This window comes from Ambystoma mexicanum, chromosome 6q (assembly GCF_040938575.1).
Source record: "Ambystoma mexicanum isolate Mex_15411 chromosome 6q, UKY_AmexF1_1, whole genome shotgun sequence".
Taxonomy (NCBI): domain Eukaryota; kingdom Metazoa; phylum Chordata; class Amphibia; order Caudata; family Ambystomatidae; genus Ambystoma; species Ambystoma mexicanum.
The window spans coordinates 1,364,298,646-1,364,318,222 of NC_090937.1; the positions used below are offsets into that span (position 1 = coordinate 1,364,298,646).

The 19,577-nt window shown below is 43.4% G+C and overlaps 1 protein-coding gene across 5 annotated transcripts in view; it reads left to right on the top strand.

Annotated features, from left to right (window-relative positions):
* Nucleotides 1-18,600, top strand: part of WFS1 (wolframin ER transmembrane glycoprotein) — a 330,060-nt gene extending 311,460 nt beyond the window's left edge. For all 5 annotated transcript variants that reach the window (XM_069631983.1, XM_069631985.1, XM_069631984.1 and 2 more), the window contains exon 8: nucleotides 9,729-18,600. In XM_069631983.1, the coding sequence (XP_069488084.1) occupies nucleotides 9,729-11,537 (1,809 nt within the window). In that variant the 3' untranslated portion in view covers nucleotides 11,538-18,600. The remainder of the gene's footprint in view (nucleotides 1-9,728) is intronic.
* Nucleotides 18,601-19,577: the final 977 nt, after the last annotated feature.

Here is a 19,577-nt window from a genome sequence, read left to right on the forward strand (position 1 = left end):
TTTAACTCCCTGCTGTGTGTGCTTATCTGCTACCTTACTTCGGCACAGCCACCCAAAATCTACCTGGGTACCCTGTGCCACTCTTGACAGAGTGCCATTCCTGACAGAATGCAAGACCAAAAAGATTCTTGTTCCATAGGCAGGAAAGGCACACACAGACCAAAGATGCCATCTTTTCGGTTCAAGAAACCTCTACAAAAATCTAAAGTTTTCCCAAGGACAGCAAACAAAAACCCTAGTTTAAAGGACAGACTCGCCCTAGTAAACAAAAGTTTACAAGCACAGTACTACACTCACTGGCTCTCTGACCCTTCTATGTATAACTACTATGACATTTGCAACTATGATCCACAATCTCTATCTGTAGAAGAACTACAGCAAGATAACGAATTCTTGCAGATTTTGTTAGCCCAACCAGTGGATAACACTCATGCGCTTTCTGGCATTACTTGTGACACTGCTTCAACCAAAGATGTTGCACTCATTGTGGCAAACTCTCAACCAGAGTACATTATTGCCAAAGTGACATCCTCAAGATCAGCTTGGCAAGCTACACAACCTCCCCAGACTACCGATACCACTCATTTAATAGGACAAGACATTCAGTATCCTGAAGTTCGAGCAGCTGGTCCTGGGTACAAAGGACCAATACTGACCCTCGGTTGTCTTAATGCTTCCCCAGTAACTACTAACCATGATAACTCTAAGGTCAGTCTGCCTATTGCAACACCCGAATTTTCTGCTACACTAGATTCTGAAGCTGTAGAACAGGCTAATGGAACATACCTGTTACAAGAACAACTCTTAAACCTTAAAAGACAAACCGAAGACCTCTATGATGAATTTGTCTATCTGTATTATAAGAATCTAGCTAAGGGACACAATCTACCAGACCATCTGACACTATGTCCTACACCCGACATTCTGTCTTTAGAGTTTAACAGATTAAGGCCTGTACTGGTAACACAGAAGAGGATACAGACTTATACAGAGCAGTTGGAAGACCTGAACTTGGCATATACATACCAGTTAAAGCTTGACACCGCTCATTCACTTAATAGCCACAGTAACACAGGCTGTCATTCAGATAGTGAAGAATGGACTCCTCTAGTGGGCCAGATCGCTCACACGGCCATTACACCAAAGATCAAGTGTAATCATCTGACTGGACATTCCGCTGAGTCAAAGGATTGTTCCATTCTTGCCCTTGATGTCAGTCCTTTACTCCCACTTACAGCCTCTACTGAAGTGACCAGATCTGAGATGTACTCTGCTTCTATGAACATTGGCACTCTTGACCATAAGTCAGATCCTGAAACATACCCAGTACCTGTCTGGAATCCAACTTTGCCTACTGTCAATACCCCAGATCCATGTATCAACTTGGGCACACAAGACTTTGCAGGCCAGCCTTCGGAAGGCTTGCCCTTTCCTGGTCCTACATCCACCATGCTGCTTGTTACAAGATCTGCTAGCCCAATCTCTGCTGCTCCCCCTGCTAGTACTCCTGAATCTGCTACTGATGCCTCATCTCAGATCACTCCCACTGCAGTCGAAGCACCCCCTTCCTCTCTGCATGCAAGGACAGTACCTGTTGCAAAGCCAGTTAAAAGTTCTCCTATTAAGGCAACAGCTCCGGTAGATCCTGTTGGTGCCTCTGCAGCACCTAAACTACCAGTCACGACGCCATCAGTCTCAGTTGCGTCCCTGTCGGCTGGTGCTCCTGTGACACCTATACTGCCAGCTGTTAGAGCATCTGAACTTCCTACTGCCATTCCCGATCTTCCTGCAACTCATGATGTTCCTGCAACTTTTGTTACTCCTGAAGTCTCTGTCGCAAATCTTCATGTTGCCATTGCTGCTTCTGACAATTTGGACGACCGTCCTAGAGCAACCAATTCAGCTGAATCTCTGGTTCCACCTTTCAGCACTGTACCATTGCCAGTCCTAAGGAAGACCACTTCTTTCAAAGCAATATATGCCATGGAGCCTGCAGCACATCTCCACAGTTCCTCAGTTCATGAACGCACTGTTGGATTTTGGGTCCCTAAGAAGTTGACTTTTCTGAATTCCACCTCAAAGGTTCGAAACATTGGTAATGTCTCCTCCCTTCAAGACTCTCACCTTGCAGTATTAAACAGTTTTTGGTGCTTCGTGATGTGCCTTTTCGGTATAAGACTCTCTCGCGGTGTGACAGGCCTTGGACGTGCTCTTCTTGTTGGTCAGTCTTCAGCGGGCATGGAGAGGGGCATACTGTCATGCCCGCGCCGCTGGCACACGCATTGGCAACCATCATGGACTACTTGGTACTCATTTATCCTCCTAATACTCCTTGAACAACTCCTTTTCACGCCTTGGTCTTTTATTTCTATTTGCTCAACTTTGGTTCTTTCTTATTTTATTCACTTAACTACATTTACCATAATGCACCTGGCTACAATCATCAATTCCTGGCTATTCTCATTCATCGTTATTGGGACCACAATCCCCAGAAGCCCTAGCGGCCAGTGCTGCTTCCACCTGCTCAGGACCAGAGAGGGAGGAGGCAGATTGTCATCGGGTGTGCTGCCCCAGGTGCTGTCAATTAGCCTGCCTCAGAACAGGGCAGGGCTGTATATAAGGAGCTGCCTGCAGGAGCACAGTGTCTTGCATCTTGAGATCTCCCCGCTCCTGTTTGCCTTGACCTGCTACATTGTATGCTGTTCCTGTTGCTGCATTATCCTGTTATGATCCAGTGCCCTTTCTGGGCTCCCAGCTCTGCAGCCTGCCTCACTCCTGCTGCCTACAGTCCTTGTCCTCTGGGCTCCCAGCCCTGCAGCCTGCCTCACTCCGACTGCCTACAGTCCTTGTCCTCTGGGCTCCCTGCCCTGCAGCCTACCTCACTCCGGCTGCCTACAGTCCTTGTCCTCTGGGCTCCCTGCCTACAGCCTACCTCACTCCGGCTGCCTACAGTCCTTGTCCTGTGGGCTCCCTACCTTGCAGCTTGCAACACTCTGCTGTCTCCAAGCCCTTGTCCTCTGGGCTCCCTACCTTGCAGCCTGCACCTCTTCGCTGCCTACAGCCCTTGTCCTCTGGGCTCCTTCCTTGCAGTCTGCTCCCTCCGCTGCCGACAGCCTGTGTCCTCTGGGCTCCTTCCTTGCAGCCTGTCTCCCTCCGCTGCCTACAGCCCTTGTCCTCTGGGCTCCCTGCCTTGTGGCTTGCTACACACCTCTGCCTTACAGCCTGTTTTACACTTAGCTACCTACGGCCCTGCTCCTCTGGGCTCCCTACCTCGCGGCCCTATTCTTTTGGGCTCTCTGTCTGTCGCCTACTACTAATCTCTCTCTGTCCTGTTCTTCTGGACTCCCTGCCTTGCAGCCTACTACAGTCCTCCGCAGTCCACTACAGTTATCTGCACCTAGTGCCACTCTTGACTGCAGACCTGCTTCCTACTTTGCAGCCCTTCTGTTTTCCTGACTGCTGCTCCCTTGTTCTCTTCCTTGAGTCCTCTGTAATCCACCTTAGGTTATCTACTTCAGTCTAACTGCCTTTCCTTCATTTCCTTCTGCTAGATTGCTCATTGACTTCCTTTTTCGCTGGATATATCTGTTCTTGTCTTCTCATGTGTCTTATGTAATCCCTTTGTACAGAGCCTGCCTGTTGGTTTCCGGCAGGCAACCTCTGCCCCTTCCCTTGTCGCGTTTTCAGTGTTAAAGACACCCACTGCTGTTGTTCCCAGCCATGAGCATACAGCGAGGGCCTCTGTTATAGCAATCTGTGCAGAAGGCTGGAGTTTCCTAAGGTTCGTGGAACACTCTTTCCAATTTCAGCATACACCCCAAGAGGGAATCCGGTTTGTTTGTACCTTTGTATCTTTTGCCCCTTTTGGCTCACAGCTACAGTTTCCTACTCTTCTTTCTTGTTTAACTCCCTGCTGTGTGTGCTTATCTGCTACCTTACTTCGGCACAGCCACCCAAAATCTACCTGGGTACCCTGTGCCACTCTTGACAGAGTGCCATTCCTGACGGGAAGTGCGATCTGTTTTGTTCAAGGGAATTTCCCCCGAGAGGAGCTTTAGGGGACGTGTTCGTAGTGGACTGGGAGTTTCCACTCCTGTACGCGTTTCCACCAGTCCCTGTCATTCCTCAAATGATCAAGCGGTTGAGAAGATTCAGGAGGACCATGATCCTAATTGCCCCAGACTGGGCCAGGAGAACGTGGTACCCAGGTCTTCTTGACATGTCCATCTGCCCTCCAATTCGCCTTCCACTCAAGGAGAATCTTCTCTCACAGAAGGGAGGTCAGGTTCTCCATCCAGACATCAGAACCCTCAACCTTCACGCTTGGCTTCTGAAAGGTTGAGATACAAGGATTGGGACCTCCCTGATGACGTAATGGAGGTATTGCTTTCGACCAGAGGGCCAGCAACAAAGTCTTTATACCGCTGCCGTTGGAACAATTTTTGCAGCTGGTGTAGAGAAGAGAATATCGACCCATTTTCATGTGGTACACCAACAGTGTTATCCTTTCTACTCTATTTGGCAAATTCAGGCCTTCAGGTTGGCACTATCAAGGACTATCTCGCAAACGCTTTCGATCTTCAAGCGCACTGCAGAGGAGCCATCGTATTTCAAATTACCCTTAGTAGCACAATTTCTAAAGGGATTAACTAATGTCTACCCTCCAAGACCATTCCAAGTTCCCTTATGGGACTTAAATTTAGTCTTAAATTTCCTGATGGGTACTCCTTTCGAACCACTCCACTCTTGTTCGCTGAGATTTCTCACCCTTAAAACTGTCTTATTAGTGGCACTAACATCTGCTAGAAGGGTGAGCGAATTACAAGCTCTATCTTGTAAACCCCCTCATACAATTTTTCATAAAGACAAAGTTGTCCTACAGGTGAAGCCTAATTTCCTCCCAAAGGTAGTTTCTGAATTCCACATCACTCAGAAAATTACCTTACCTTCATTCTATCCTCCTCCCCATCCGGGGAAAGAGGAAGAAAGGCTACACAGGCTGGACCCAAGGCAGGCTTTAAGCTTTTACATCAGCAGACTTGGTAGGATTAGGCAAGCAGACCAACTATTCGTAGGTTACTCAGGGCACAAATTGGGACTACCGATAACAAAACAGACCATTTCCAGATGGATTATTCTGGCCATTCTGGAATGTTACAAACTAGCAGGGAAAGAGCCTCCTCAAAATCTTAGGGCTCATTCAACCAGGGGTATTGCAGCCTCTTCGGCCCTCCAAAGAGGGGTTCCGGTTCGAGATATATGTGCGGCTGCCACATGGTCGTCCGCACATACCTTCCCAAGATTTTACAACCTGGATTCCTCCTCTAGTCAAGAGACTGGGTTTGGCAAAGCAGCATTACATTCTGTTCATTCCTAAAAGGAAATATGGCGTTTTTACTCCCACCTCCAATTACACATCACTGCTATGGGAGTCTATCAAAGATAAGGAATACGTCGGAGAACACAATCCCTTCGAAGAACAAGTTACTTCTTACCTGGTAACGTTCTTTCGATGGGATGTTCCTCCGACGTATTCCTTATCGCCCCTCCCATCCATCCCCGCAGTAATACTTCCCTTGTGGTTGCAGTTTACGCTCCTTCAAGGTCAATAACCAATTAAGGCATGACTTATCTTATGCTACAAAACGGAACTGAGCAACGGACGCTGCGCGTGGCAATTTATGGGCATGGTGATGTCGGCGCCGATACGGTGGCTGTCGAGGGACATCAACTCGACGGACGTCGATGCGCAGCGCCCTCTGCTGAAAATTCTTTCCGAGGCCAGCAAGCTGGAGACGAATTATCAAAGATAAGGAATACGTCGGAGGAACATCCTATCGAAAGAACGTTACCAGGTAAGAAGTAACTTGTTAATCTGAGTTGGATTAGCCTTTGCTTGTTACTACTGAACACAGTGTGGCCACCTTTCTTAGTAATGAGCCGGTGGTCATCCTGACCACTGAATCAGGGGTTCAAAGCTTCAGGCTGCCCAGTCATTTCTCACATCTCGGCGTGGCCATTACTAGCGGGCCTGCAAGATACTCCTATGCCAAGGAAAATTCAAAGTGGCTTCAGCAAGGTGCATTCAATCATTCATCTATGGCATCCCCCACACCCTCACTAGCTAATCTAGTTCGCCCCCACCCCATGTAGGAATCTGAATTGCATCAGGCCATGCATAGTATGCCGGAGGGATTTGATCTGGTGTCCAAAGTTAACTTGATTAAAGTCAAGCTGGGCAAGGCTTGGTATCTATAGTACATTTACTGTTAACGTGCCCCATAGCAGAGATGTTGGTTTGGGACTGGGAGAAAAGATTGACCCTGGGTGACCTATTTCCTGTGGGTCCGATTTTCTAAAGCAGCTTGGTGGCAATGCTCTGGTTGTTATGCAATACATGCATGTGGGCTGCGTTCACACAAATAGTTTTTTCATTTAGCCACAACAGATTCAGTTCTGCAACAGCTGTAAGAGGCTTGCCTTCCCCCTCTATAATATTGTGCAACTTCACACATCGTCTTCATCCACTGTTGTTAAACGTGAAATGGCGGTTTTCTGTACGTCAACCAGGGAGAAATCTCTAAATGCATGCTTTATATTAAAACAGTTAATCATTCTCAATAAGCTGTACTACAAACCAAGCTGCTTGTCGAAATATGATCATGTAAATCTGATAAATGCCCACGTTGCTCTACTGACTTTATACAGAAGTTGTCTTACTTAAGATGACCTATATCCCCCCACTCTTGCTCAATGAGGTATCTACTTTGTGACCAGCAAGGCCCCCGCAGTCCCTCATAGAATTTTTTATTTAGCATAACTGTTTGCTAAGTTTTCTATCTTTTTTTTCCTTCTGAGTGGATTAAAGAATGATCTGCTGTGCATGAATGTGAGGAGTTGTATGTGCAAACTGTAGACATTAAGCAACCTCCCATGAATATCTGGGTTGCATTTGATAACTTCCTGATTATGTAACAGGATATACATGGTGTAATATTAGTTTCCGTGTGTGACTGTGAGTGAAGCGTTTTACCTTTTCTGGATCAGCCTGTATGAGGGCCAGGAAGTAGTAAGACTCTCAGAAACACACGAGACTCTGCAGGCCAGACGTCACTTAACCCCACACTGGACATCATGCTGGAATATTAAAGCAAGTGATCCACGCAACAAACCGCTCCCTATCCGTGCACTAATGAATGTTGACATTCTATGCAAGCCTGCAACATGCCTGCAGCAGTTTCACAGCATTTCCCTAGTTATAGGATGTATTTAAATTAAAAAAGGTTTCTTATTGCATTCTTTGTTCCACTAGTTACCTTCTTTTTTTTTTCATAATGCACTCCATTCTCAACAAACTATGCTGCTGGTCAATTGGCCAGCTGGAGACCCCATTCGCTGCCCTAATTCCCATGCCAGCGTGCTTAGATTGTGTCTTTTCAGCATGTAGAACTGTATCTGAGCCTTTACTGAACCCCAAGTAGCCAATATCCATCACTCCTCCTTAGACCAACCCTCTGGTTAAACAGGCCGTTAATTTAGTTATGTTAGGCATCAATTCTACCTGATGCACTATGCTTCTTGTGAACACCTAATCACTGGCTCTTGTAAGTTGCACAATGACCCTGACGCTTCCTTAGTCATGCTGTAATGTGTATGATTTCATAGCAGTCTTTCTACTCCAGTAACGCTGCATATAAACGCTTAAAGAAGAGTATACCGACCAAAAGGAAAGCTCGTTAACCTGGGTAGAGGAGCTGCATAGGGAGATATAGCCGTAAGGCCAGTTGTATAACCCTGCCATGCAACCATGCATCCAACATTGGCTGCCATTCAATTTGACCATCAACATTGAGATATGACTTTCATGTAATCGCTAATCATAAGCACATAACTGTAAATGGTATGATAGTAGACATTGTATTGTGTTATATATGTGGCTGTGCTGTTTCTTTAGTAGGAGATTAATAGCTAGAATTGGATTCTAAAATGTCAATGTTATGTTTAAGATTATTTCTAAAGCACACGTTTGCCGCAAGTAGCCTCACGGATGACTAGCTCAGCATACTCTTCCCATCAGCATTGTCTGTAAATTTGGTTTTTAAATGCCTCCAGAATAGCAGGTGGTTTTCTATCACTATACAAAGAGGGAGTAAAGGTCTGACCTCCTATTCTATTTCTTCTAACACAAGTGGTGGTTTAAACGTTCTCCATGGTAAATCACAGACGTCGGGTAGCATTTATTTGTTATAACAGAGAGCAAGGTTTAGAGGTCTCAGAGTAGGCCAAGTAAGCTATGCAAAAAGTCTTAAAATGGATGTTTTTTTTCTCGGGTGATAGAGTGTAGTACTCTCACACAAGGCAAAATATGCCCTAGGAATTAGATGAGTATTAAGCAGCAACGTTTGCAATACTCTGGAGCCTGCGTTGACTCCTTTGTGGTAGTCCTAGTGTGGCTGCAACAGGACCAGGTTGACTTGGACGTGATCGCGTTGGGTTCACTAGGGACTTATTTTGGTCATTTTAAAGAGGGAAATACCCTAGCATCACCCACTTGTGTGACCCGAGGGACAAACAAGTGCTCGTCAATAAGACGCCATTAATGGAACGTTTCCACGTTGATAGGTGCACTCCCTCTCTTGGAATGTCCTTCGAAAAGTGGTTATGAAGTAAAGTGCTATTTCTTCTGCTTATGAAAATGTAAATGTTGCTATTGGGCCCTCAAATATGGCTGTATTTAGGGCCAGTAAAGCCCCGACAGTCCTGCTTCAGCATTGGAAACAATATGCTAATGATGCACCATTGATTGACTAAATGAGTACTTTCACCACATACTATTTTTTTTTGAAAGTTAATTGGTCCGTTTGACAACGCCCCATAATACTGTGCACCTCCTCATTCCCATACATTTACAAGTTGGCACTGAACAATATCAAAGGGCATATCAACTGTGTCCTCTGTGTGTCTCTCTCTCTCTCTCTCTCTCTCTCTCTCTCTCTCTGTCTCTCTCTTTCTCTCTATTTCGCTCTGTCTCTCGCTCATATTAAAATGTGGGTATCTCGATTTTGGCAGAAAGATGAACTAAACAATTGGTCCCAAGAAGACTGCATTGGGTGAAGAAAAATGTTGCTCAAACAAGTGATTGGTGCTACCCATTCAAAATGGTTTGGCAGTCCCAAAAGTCTATAACAAGTGTTAAGGCAAGGTCTTTTCAGTAGTTGGACCATTTCTTAAACTTGCAGCTGAATCCTCAAAGTCCATTTTTTGCACAGAATTAAACACCCTTTTTGTTCAAGTTGTGTTATTTCAATTCAACTCCTTGATATTGGCAAAAGTGATTTTCCATGTGCTATATCTCACATTTGAAATTCCTAGGATTTGAATGCAACACTGACCCTTTTATTTTAAAAAAAAAAAAAAACCTTTGGAAAAGCTGCTTCTGATGTGTGCAAACTTGGTAGTGATGTCTTTTGGGCTCTCCCGATTAGCTGACTGCCATGTTAGCTTGGGAAGATGTGCACAAATGTTCCAGAATATAGCCATAAATGATCTGCCAGGAGCATGTGTACGACAACTCCTTTCTTGTTTCTAGGTTTGTTATTTGTCTAATCTGAAAGTCCTAAAATGTAATTCACAGCCAAGTTGAAAGAAAACCTTCCAATTATTGTTCACTTTTTCTTATAAGCGAAAACAAATGTAATTTATCACTGTTTTTTTTTTTTCTTTTTCAGATTGTCAGATATCCACTCCATGCTATTATTGAAATTAAAGAGTATCTTATAGAATTTGCATCGAAGGCTGGAATGCACTGGCTGTCTACCATCATGCCAACACATCACATCAATGCACTCATCTTCTTCTTCATCATTAGTAATTTGACAATTAATTTCTTCGCTTTCTTTATCCCACTAGTGATTTTCTACCTGTCCTTTATATCTATGGTGATTTGTACATTGAAGGTTTTTCAAGACAGTAAGGCATGGGAAAACTTCCGTACCTTGACAGACTTGCTACTTCGCTTCGAGCCAAACCTGGATGTGGAGCAGGCTGAAGTGAACTTTGGTTGGAATCATTTAGAGCCATACCTTTACTTTCTAATATCTGTGTTCTTTGTCATTTTTTCTTTTCCAATCTCAAGCAAAGACTATATTCCTTGTTCAGAGTTGGCCACAATCTCCATTTTCTTTACAGTCACAAGTTACATGAGCATAAGCACAAGTGCTGAACCCTACACGCGAAGAGCTTTATTTACAGAGGTGACTGCTGGCATCCTTTGTTTATTACAAGCTCTCCCAGAAAGCTGCTTCTATCTTCGCTTTCTTGGTCGAACCTATTTTACCATTCCAATAGGTCATTTCTTTATATTTAATGTGAGCATCCCATGCCTTTTGTTTATCTATCTTTTCTATCTGTTCTTTAGAATGGCACAGTTAAGAAACTTTAAAGGTGTTTATTGTTATTTAGTTCCATACCTGGTTTGCTTCATGTGGTGCGAACTGTCAGTGGTGATCCTGCTAGAATCCTCTGTGATTGGCCTTATTCGGGCATCAGTTGGCTATTTCCTGTTCCTCTTTGCTCTGCCAATTCTTTCAGTTGGTGTTGCAGTAATGTGTTGGGTCCAGTTCATCAAGTGGTTTATAGTACTGGATTTCACCAAAATCGTGGTAACTCTTATTTTATGCTGTTTTCCACTGCTTATCCGATGGTGGACCAAAGCAAACTTCTCCACCATGCAATTGGTGAAATCCTTAACTAGAAGTTCCATTGTGAAACTCATTCTTGTTTGGATCACCGCTATAGTGGCGTTCTGTTGGATGTACGTTTATCGATCAGAAGGAATAAAAGTCTATAACTCTACTTTAACCTGGCAGCAGTACGGCTTCCTATGTGGACCTCGTGCATGGAAGGAAACCAACATGGCCCGCACACAAATTCTATGCAGCCATTTGGAAGGACACCGAGTGACGTGGACTGGCAGATTCAAGTATGTTCGTGTTACAGAGATAGAAAACAGTGCTGAGTCCGCAATAAATATACTTCCGTACGTTATTGGGGACTGGTTGAGATGTGTATATGGAGAGGTGTACCCGGCCTGTGATCCACAGAATGTTACATTGGAAGAGGATGAACTTTGCCGTCTCAAGTTCCTTACAAAGCACGACTGCCATATAAAAAAGTTTGATCGTTATAAATTTGAAATATCCGTAGGCATGCCCTTAAATGGTGCAAATGGCAACAAGACAATTGAAGAAGATGATATAACAAAGGATATTGTGCTCCGAGCTAGTAATGAATTTAAAAAGGTGTTGCTGAACCTGAGGCAGAGTAGTGTGATTGAATTCAGTACAATTCTGGAGGGTCGACTTGGGAGCAAATGGCCAGTGTTTGAACTAAAAGCTATTAGCTGCCTGAATTGCATGGCCAAACTCACTCCTGCATCTAGGCACGTGAAAATAGAGCATGATTGGAGGCGCACAGTTCAGAAAGCTATCAAATTTGCATTTGATTTTTTCTTTTCACCATTCCTGGCTGCTGCCTAAAATGTTTCCAAATAAAATACACTTTATTATGGTATCTTAGTTTTCATAAAAGGAAGACAATATATTTTAAATCTTTTTATGTTAGTGGTAACATAAGGAGTTCTTACACTGTTATAGTATGATGCCAATAACTATATGAAGACACTTTGATGTCACCAACTACTCTAGCGTTAACGCCAAAGTCCCCCCCCAGCACCCCATAATCCATACCCCAGTCATGTTTTCTGATCATTACGTTTGCCCAGCTGATGCTCTTGAGTGAAGGTACGCTATATCATTATTTTCGTCCTTAAAAAAAAAAATGGAAGGGGGAGTGCTGTGTGAACCATTCTTCGCCACCACCCCAAATGCAAAATGGTTGCTGGTGTCCACTAGGACATGGCAATCTTTCTTGCACTAGCCATCAATCACGGTTTAAAATCATTTTTATGTATAATCGTCGTTTAGGAAATTACCAAAGAAAGTGTTGTGCCCGTTTCTTGTGGCATGGATATCTTTATGAAACGACAATGGTGGAGAAATCCCATGTTGGGAAACATTTGGAATACACAGTAAGTACCAATTAAAGTGTTGGTAGTCTGTAGCAATATTTTCCACCTCTTAAAATTAGAGTGGCTTTGAGGCTACTCTTTGGTTTCTGCAAGCATTAAGTGGCGCTTGCGCTGGTGATTATGACATGGCAGTATGAAATAAAATTGAGTATACTACTTAGCTTTTGGTACCAAAGAATTGCCTTCTTCACAAGCCTTGCCAACGTTTAAAGAGTGTGCTAATGAAGCATTCCTCCATATCTAAAAGTTTACATGACCTACTATTCATCAGAAGTTAATTTAATAAGCCTTAGGGTTCCTGTATGTTCTCATAACATTTTTATAAAAAGTGAAAACTCACAATCCATATGTTTACTGTGTACTTTTATCGCTTTCTTCTTGAACTCTCAGGCACGGTTTAGTGAAAACAGATTGCAAATCAAAAATGAAATTCTCCATGTGTGGGTTCTCGCAATCTTACGTCTGTTCGGGCAATATTTATAGATAAGTCTTTGACAACTCCAAGCTTCTCCTGGGTAGAGAAAAGGTACAACATGCCCGTTTCCTTACCATATATTAGCATGCTTGGTTATGTTGGTTGCGTGTATATTCTACTGGGTAAGACCGTGGTATTCTTACCTCATATGCTACATGTCGTCCCCATGCTTTACTTGCACTCTTCCCTGGCGTATACCGTACCTTGGATGATGACATGGCTGTATATACACCGTTTTTACTAGAGGTCAATAAACATAGACAAGCATATCTTGTTTTCTCAAGATGCTTATAACTTTCCCAAATCATTGCTGCCATTATGCATTGAGAGCTGGTTTTCATGCTCATAACTTTCTAACCCAGAACCTGGAGAATTCATTTTTGTACCTTCAATAAAATACATCTGCTTCACCAGACTTAAAGCACTTTAAAAATATTCAGACTTGTTTTGTTCCACATGTATGTATTTGAATGTGTACTATAGATTTTGTAGACATTTAGAAAGTTATTTTGTCTCCTAAATAACCTCTATAATTCTTTTTTAAATAATCTGACTGCTGCTTAACACTGGTCATACGATGAACACTGGCGTGTACAATCAGTTAATACCACTGTTTTTGTCCTCACTCCGTTAACAACCTGCACTGTTGAAAACTGAACATTATTGTGATCACCCGTGATCGGTTTTGCCAAAAATGCGGTTCTGACATTCATAGATTGCTCTCACAATATTTCACTGTCTGATTATGTACACTAATGATAAACCTAATCTTTAGGACACATTAAAAAAAACTGCTCCTTAGTTCGGGAATAGTAATCCTTCATGCTGTGAAGAGTTTTACATTATGAAATACAAGAGGTGATCGCAGAAGCGCTTAGAAGTTAACCAGCCTTCTCGTTCTTCACTCTACATCTGCAACTACCCTTCTGTAGTAATGGGCACTCTCTCCCTGTCAAGAATGCTCACCGGGGCCCAATTGTTTAGCCAGAAAAAAGCATGTGAGGTCCAATGGCATTTGAAGCGCCCCTTGTGCGCAGGCACCAATTTATATACCCTCTTTGCTCCCAAATATGGCTTAAGAGTAGGGGGCATTGGTGTGTGCCCATGTTTTGTTTCCCCTAATTTGCCCAGTCACACTCCTATCTATTGTGCAGGTTACTCACTTTGAAGAATCTGGTACCTGCAAACCTATTTTTCAGTTGGTGACCCGCACTGGCTATGGCCTTAATACACCCCCCATACTTGCAGTGTATATTACTTAGTAGTCCGTCATCTTTGGATAGCACCATCCAAACACCAATGTCAGGACTTCGGAAGAAAGAAGCAACAGCTAGATAATTTGTTCTCCGAGTATGCGAACAACCATACTGGCAAGTGAAAACACACCACAAAGGAATATGCCAGTGCCGAGGTCCGTGGACTTTGCAGTGTTGCAGGAAGCATTTGGGTTTGGAATTAAAGCTGAATGAGCAGCTGCAAGTATACAGTCAAAGAAATGTGGGTGAGTGGCAGTGGTGGTGAGGGGTCCGCAAGCAGCAAGGCATAGGGACTTCATCGAATATATGTAAGGAACACCTTGCTTCCCACCCTTGAAAAGAGAAAAAAAAATGTTGGCAGCACATGAACCTGCTGGCGCATATACTCACTGAGCAATAGATGGCAAAGCAGCATAATTCCAACTGAAGTAGCAACGCAGTCATGAAGTGCAGCTTACGTAATTCCCCAGCGCAATGACATACATTCAGCTAATTACTTTGTCATGGCTGTGATATGCTCTTCCGGGACAAATTGTCCTAACTGTGGAAGGGCTCTCTGGGTCGGAGGATGGTTTACGTAAGCACCTGCACCTTTTGGGAAGGTTTGTAAGACTTGTCCAGTCCCAAATCTACTAGTGCACAATGTGATTACTTAATATAGGAACTGACTGCCATCTCTTAAAACTGACTGGAGAACCTACTTTAAAGGATTCTGGACTAATCTGTCATTTCTACTTTCCAGTTACAGGGATGGCTAGTCCCTGCTAGAGCAGGCGTCAGAGAGCATCTGTAGGCCTTCCACAGGTGCACAGGCCTGGCGTTTTAAGAATGGTCAGCTTGGGGAGCATAACAGCTTTATAGTCCAGAGTCTACATCTGCTGTTGCTGGCCAGGCAGATGGTTTGCCTGCACAGTTCCATGAATAGCCACATTAAGGAAGGTGGCTCACAGGAAGCTGCTAATCGTAATCATTCAGGCTTTTGGATTCTTTTGGCCCAATCGAATGGGATTTTGCTGGCGGCTGCTACCATAGGACCCAGAAAATTCTCTGGCAGTCTACTACTGGAGCCATCTGTGTATTGTCAGCAGATGAATCATGTCATGGCACCTAGGGACTACATTATTTTCATTATATCTAGGAATACGTTACTTATCACAGGTTGGCATTCTACATTGTTGAACCAGAAGGAGGCTTGGTCAACAAGAAACTTCCACAGGTGGTGTTGGCTACATTATGAACTTTGTGAGGTCACAAATTATGAGAGTACCATGTGAGAACTCGGTTACCTCTGGTTTCTCCTGCTCAGCCGTTGCAATAAATATTAAGTGGAACTCCGGTTGCTCTTGCGTCTGCTGTACCACCCCAACAAGCAATAGTCTCTGGTGCTTCTTGGCCAATATAGTTGTCCTGTGTCATGTGCACTAGCAGTCATTCAACTGGGCCAGACGCCCATTGTCCCAGCAATTTCCAAGTAAACCTAATTAGTTATTTTGCATGATTTCTTGCTGGACCTGATAAGTTATATCTTGGGTAAGGCCTAGTTTGTATAATGATAAACACTTATAGGGCCCAGTCAGTCTTTGTATTAGCCCATGCTCTTAATGGGTCATGTTTAATATCTGCTGCCCTAAACTACAACAAAAGCCAAGTGGTGTCATCTTTGGCCTCCCTCTAGACTAATGAATAAGGAAGATTTTATTTTTCGTGGCCATGCAAGGGTTTCCAGCTGGTTAATATGCTAATTCTGCATCCAGAGAAAGTGGCTTTGGGGGTCGCAGTCCCCAACTAGGTTTGACTGAAATGAGTTCTTTCACTTCAAAATCTCTGCAGTAAGTGGTGGGTTGGTCACCCTTGATCTGGAAGTCCCATTATCTACCGCTTTAGAACACCACCTTCTACAATGTTATTGTGTAGTGTTTTTGCCATGTGCTCCATGTACTCTTGGAGCAGCCTCTTGCCTGTAGGTGACTAACATGGTATACAATATGGTATACAATAGCTTAAATGGTTATCAGGAAATCACTGCATTTCTACTAAACCTTTTCCTAAGACTCCTCTAATGCCGTCAAGCTTCTCAAGATCTGACTGGACCACAGCCTCCCTTTGTTTAATGCGCCTTCGCAAAGTCCTGAGTTTTTTTTAATTCTTTTTTTATTTTTTACAATGAACATACACGGTATCTGAGCTTCCTACCCTCTACCTCTTCTGAAGAACCAGAGTATAATTAAATATTACCCACAATTTTCATGCCGAGTCCGCTCTCTTCCCCCCCCCCCCTCAACCCACAAAACAACCCTGATGCCATGCATTTATATTCCACCCAGTTAGGAAGAGCATCCAAGGGGATCTATGTATTTTTGTCCAGGCATTGAGGTTGATGACCTTAAAGCATTGGGTTCGGGCAATTATCAAAAAATGATCATACTCTTTATTGCACATACCACTTATTGCCCTACTCTGCTGTTGAATATTGGGAAGCAGCTCGAGAGCTGCTCATAGACTCTCAAACAGATGTTCTGTTCCCAGTATTTCCCATTGGTCGAGAGAGGGTGGCTCCCTACCATCTGATGCTTTCCCCTCTGATGCCCTTTTCTCTCTCCCCAAGGAAAAGATTCCAAATGGTGACTTGGATGTACATCCTTAACTATAGTTAATTAACATTTGTATCATTGAGTTGAAATACATGTGCCTCCTGCTCTTCATTCAGGACTACCGCTGAATCTGCCCAAGTCCTTCCTGAGCCCCCTCCCAGTGGCCTTTTAAAAACTGGTGCAGCTGGACACCACTGGGGGCCGGGGGGGCCTTACTACTCACTACAGAGGGCTATATCCCTCTTCGATATGAACTATAATTGCCAGACTTTGTCCTCCATCATGGAGTCATGATTTCTTTGTCTTGAGAATGATGGCCTCTAGAGCTTCTATTGTGCCTTGTACTCCACACTCCTGCGTCAGGCGGAGCTTCAGTTATCACTACTAGAACCAGAAAAAGCACCCCCATGTTTTACAGTGTTCCAATCCACACTGAAGTACTGTTGGATCTGCATTCTTAGTCGGTTGGGAAGAATCTTTCAATTGGTTGCATCACTGCTCAGACCTGATGAAATTGAAGCTATTTTAAAATCTTGTAATTTCCTGCCACAGAATATTATCCTTTCCTTGGTTTAAAAGAAGAGGGCATTGATCGACACAATAAATATCACAGACATATTTGTATGTAACCAATGAGGTCTCACACTTCATCCCAGCATTTCATGTACATTATCGACAATTGATTTTAGCTGGCTGATGGAGGCACTCTCCTTTCTTCACCGCGTGGATTTGGGTCCAATCTAGTATGGCAGATCTGGCCAGTAGGAACACATACGTGTAAACCAAGTGACACTACAGAGTGTTGACAGCTTTTTGTGCTATGTGAGAATGGGAAGGATTAGCTATTGGACGGTTCTGATGACCCTCAGCCCCCCTCACCACCAGGTGGCCAGATAGATTTGGTTTCTGAGACACTCACAAACTGAAACACCTCGTTGACAGTGGGTCTTCAACAGCAACCTTCCCCATTTTGACTACACAGCAGCTGCTCGAGCAGCACCACATATGCATTAGAAATCTGCTTTAGAGCCAACCTAGCATTTTGCAAGCTGTGCTCAGGAAATTCCTCTTTGGCTGAGTTATTGGTAGCTGCCAGTAGTCCTAAACTCCATCCTCCTTAAGCAACACAGTGCCTCAGCACTGTGCCTTGTGTTATTTGGAATCAGCCCATCGATTTAGAGGAAGGGGTGCTGTGGACGAAGTGGTAAAAAACATGCTCGCAATGACGTTGTTTCATGTAGTCCTAGCCTCTTCCTCTACAAGACTAATCAGATATTGTCACTCTGATCTGTGTATATAAGAGAGAAGAAATATGGTTGTATGGAGAAAGTTGGTGAGTATAAGAGTTGGTCTGTTGCACAGACTGGGCTGCACATGCATTCAGGCTTCTCAGTCTCTTCCCTGATATACAAAATTTGACAGTTTCCGCCTTTGCTGCCGGAAAGGACGCATAAGCACAGGGAAAAGGGTATCTGTTGGACGAGGAGTACAAGAATCCATACGATTATTAACTGAATGGCCTGGGTATTGTTTCAAAATATTAGGCCAAAGCGTGATGAAAATGAATCATTGCATTGATACTGTGCTGGTGGTTGTATTGTGAATACTGTTGTAAGTACTAACTTTCATAAGAGCTTTTATTTTTTACTTTGTCTTCAGATACAGGTAGCTATTGAACTCTGATATAAAACCAGAATTCATGTATACATTTAAACATTGTGTATGATGCGATTATGAAAATGTTTATAAATGGCATAGGACAGTGTAGATTGCTGCTTTTCTTGCATTTGTTTTGATGTGTGGCCTTAGTAACTTTATCACTCAGGCTAGATACGCACTTGCAAGGGTTTGCTACTGATTCTGGTGTGTGACCTCAGTTTGCCTGGGAACCGTTATTCTGCAACCAGTTGGGCACTCTACCAATCAACTGAACAGCATTTTCTATGAAAAGTTATGAACCGTGCTGTCCTACACATACGCTTTGGCAATTGTCTCCACTCCTATTAATCATACTGTGAATGTGTACCTTTTCTCCCGAATGCATTTCAGCTGTTTAATTCTTCCATGTAGTATATTTACTATAGCTGTGATGCTTTACTGCTTAAAAGGTTAGTGCGTTTCTGATGGTCTTTGCAAAAACTGGGCAAGTGAGCTGTAAAGTCTGGCATATTAAAACCTTGAACATATGAACCATATGTTGTGTTTATTTTCACTAGAACAACTGTACATGAAAAACAAGAGCAATTTCTGTTTCAGTTGAGACATTGATGGTTTTCATTTGAATCTGTTGCTTTTTAATCAAGCATGTGCAAATACAATTGTTTTGTGATTGCTATTGCTTATTGCATTTTACATTTAAAGGCATGTCTATAGTAAATAATCGGGCCCTACATACCCAGTAATTGCACAAATATCTTCAAATCAATGTTTGCAGACACATAACATCAGTAATGACCATCATTATCGTCAACATACCTTTGGCATGTGCGGGGAAAGTTGGGGAGGGCCTCCAGTGTTTTAAATGTCTGCAGTATATGCATTCAAGTATTCCCACCTCTACCTAGCAGCTTAAGTCACCAAATGGTGCCATGACCTGTAGAAAGTCACAAACGCCTCATCTGATATGCCGATTGAGATCCTTATCTAATCTGCAGGCAGCAAGTTTGCTTAGAACGCTGTACAAACAGTAGGCATCAAAACATCCTGATTGGGATACTTTTTTCATACAATATGTAACTCAATTGAATCCATGCATGGTGCCCTGTCCACTACTATACATGCCGTGCTTGGGGAGGCTGTTGTGTTTGTGTTCGTAAGTGGAACCATAGTGGACTGTAGCACAATGTTACCCCTGGACAACTATAATGACTTTTAATATTTTAGGACAGTTACAAAACTATCTGGAAACGACACAATGCTGCCTGGTTTAGATTTAGGTACTGGAATCATTTGTGCACCATAAATAGAGTAATATATGGGGTTTATGGAGTTTATTACAGATCTGCTCCTGCTCTTATATACACTATTGTTGCCCGCCCCTTCCCCCCTATTATCAAGCCTGTGCTGGCTTTCCTTCACCATAATCTTCAAGACGATGTCTTCGGGGGGAACATTTTGAGAGTAACCAAAATACATAACAAATTACCTGTTGTAATGTAATAAGGACT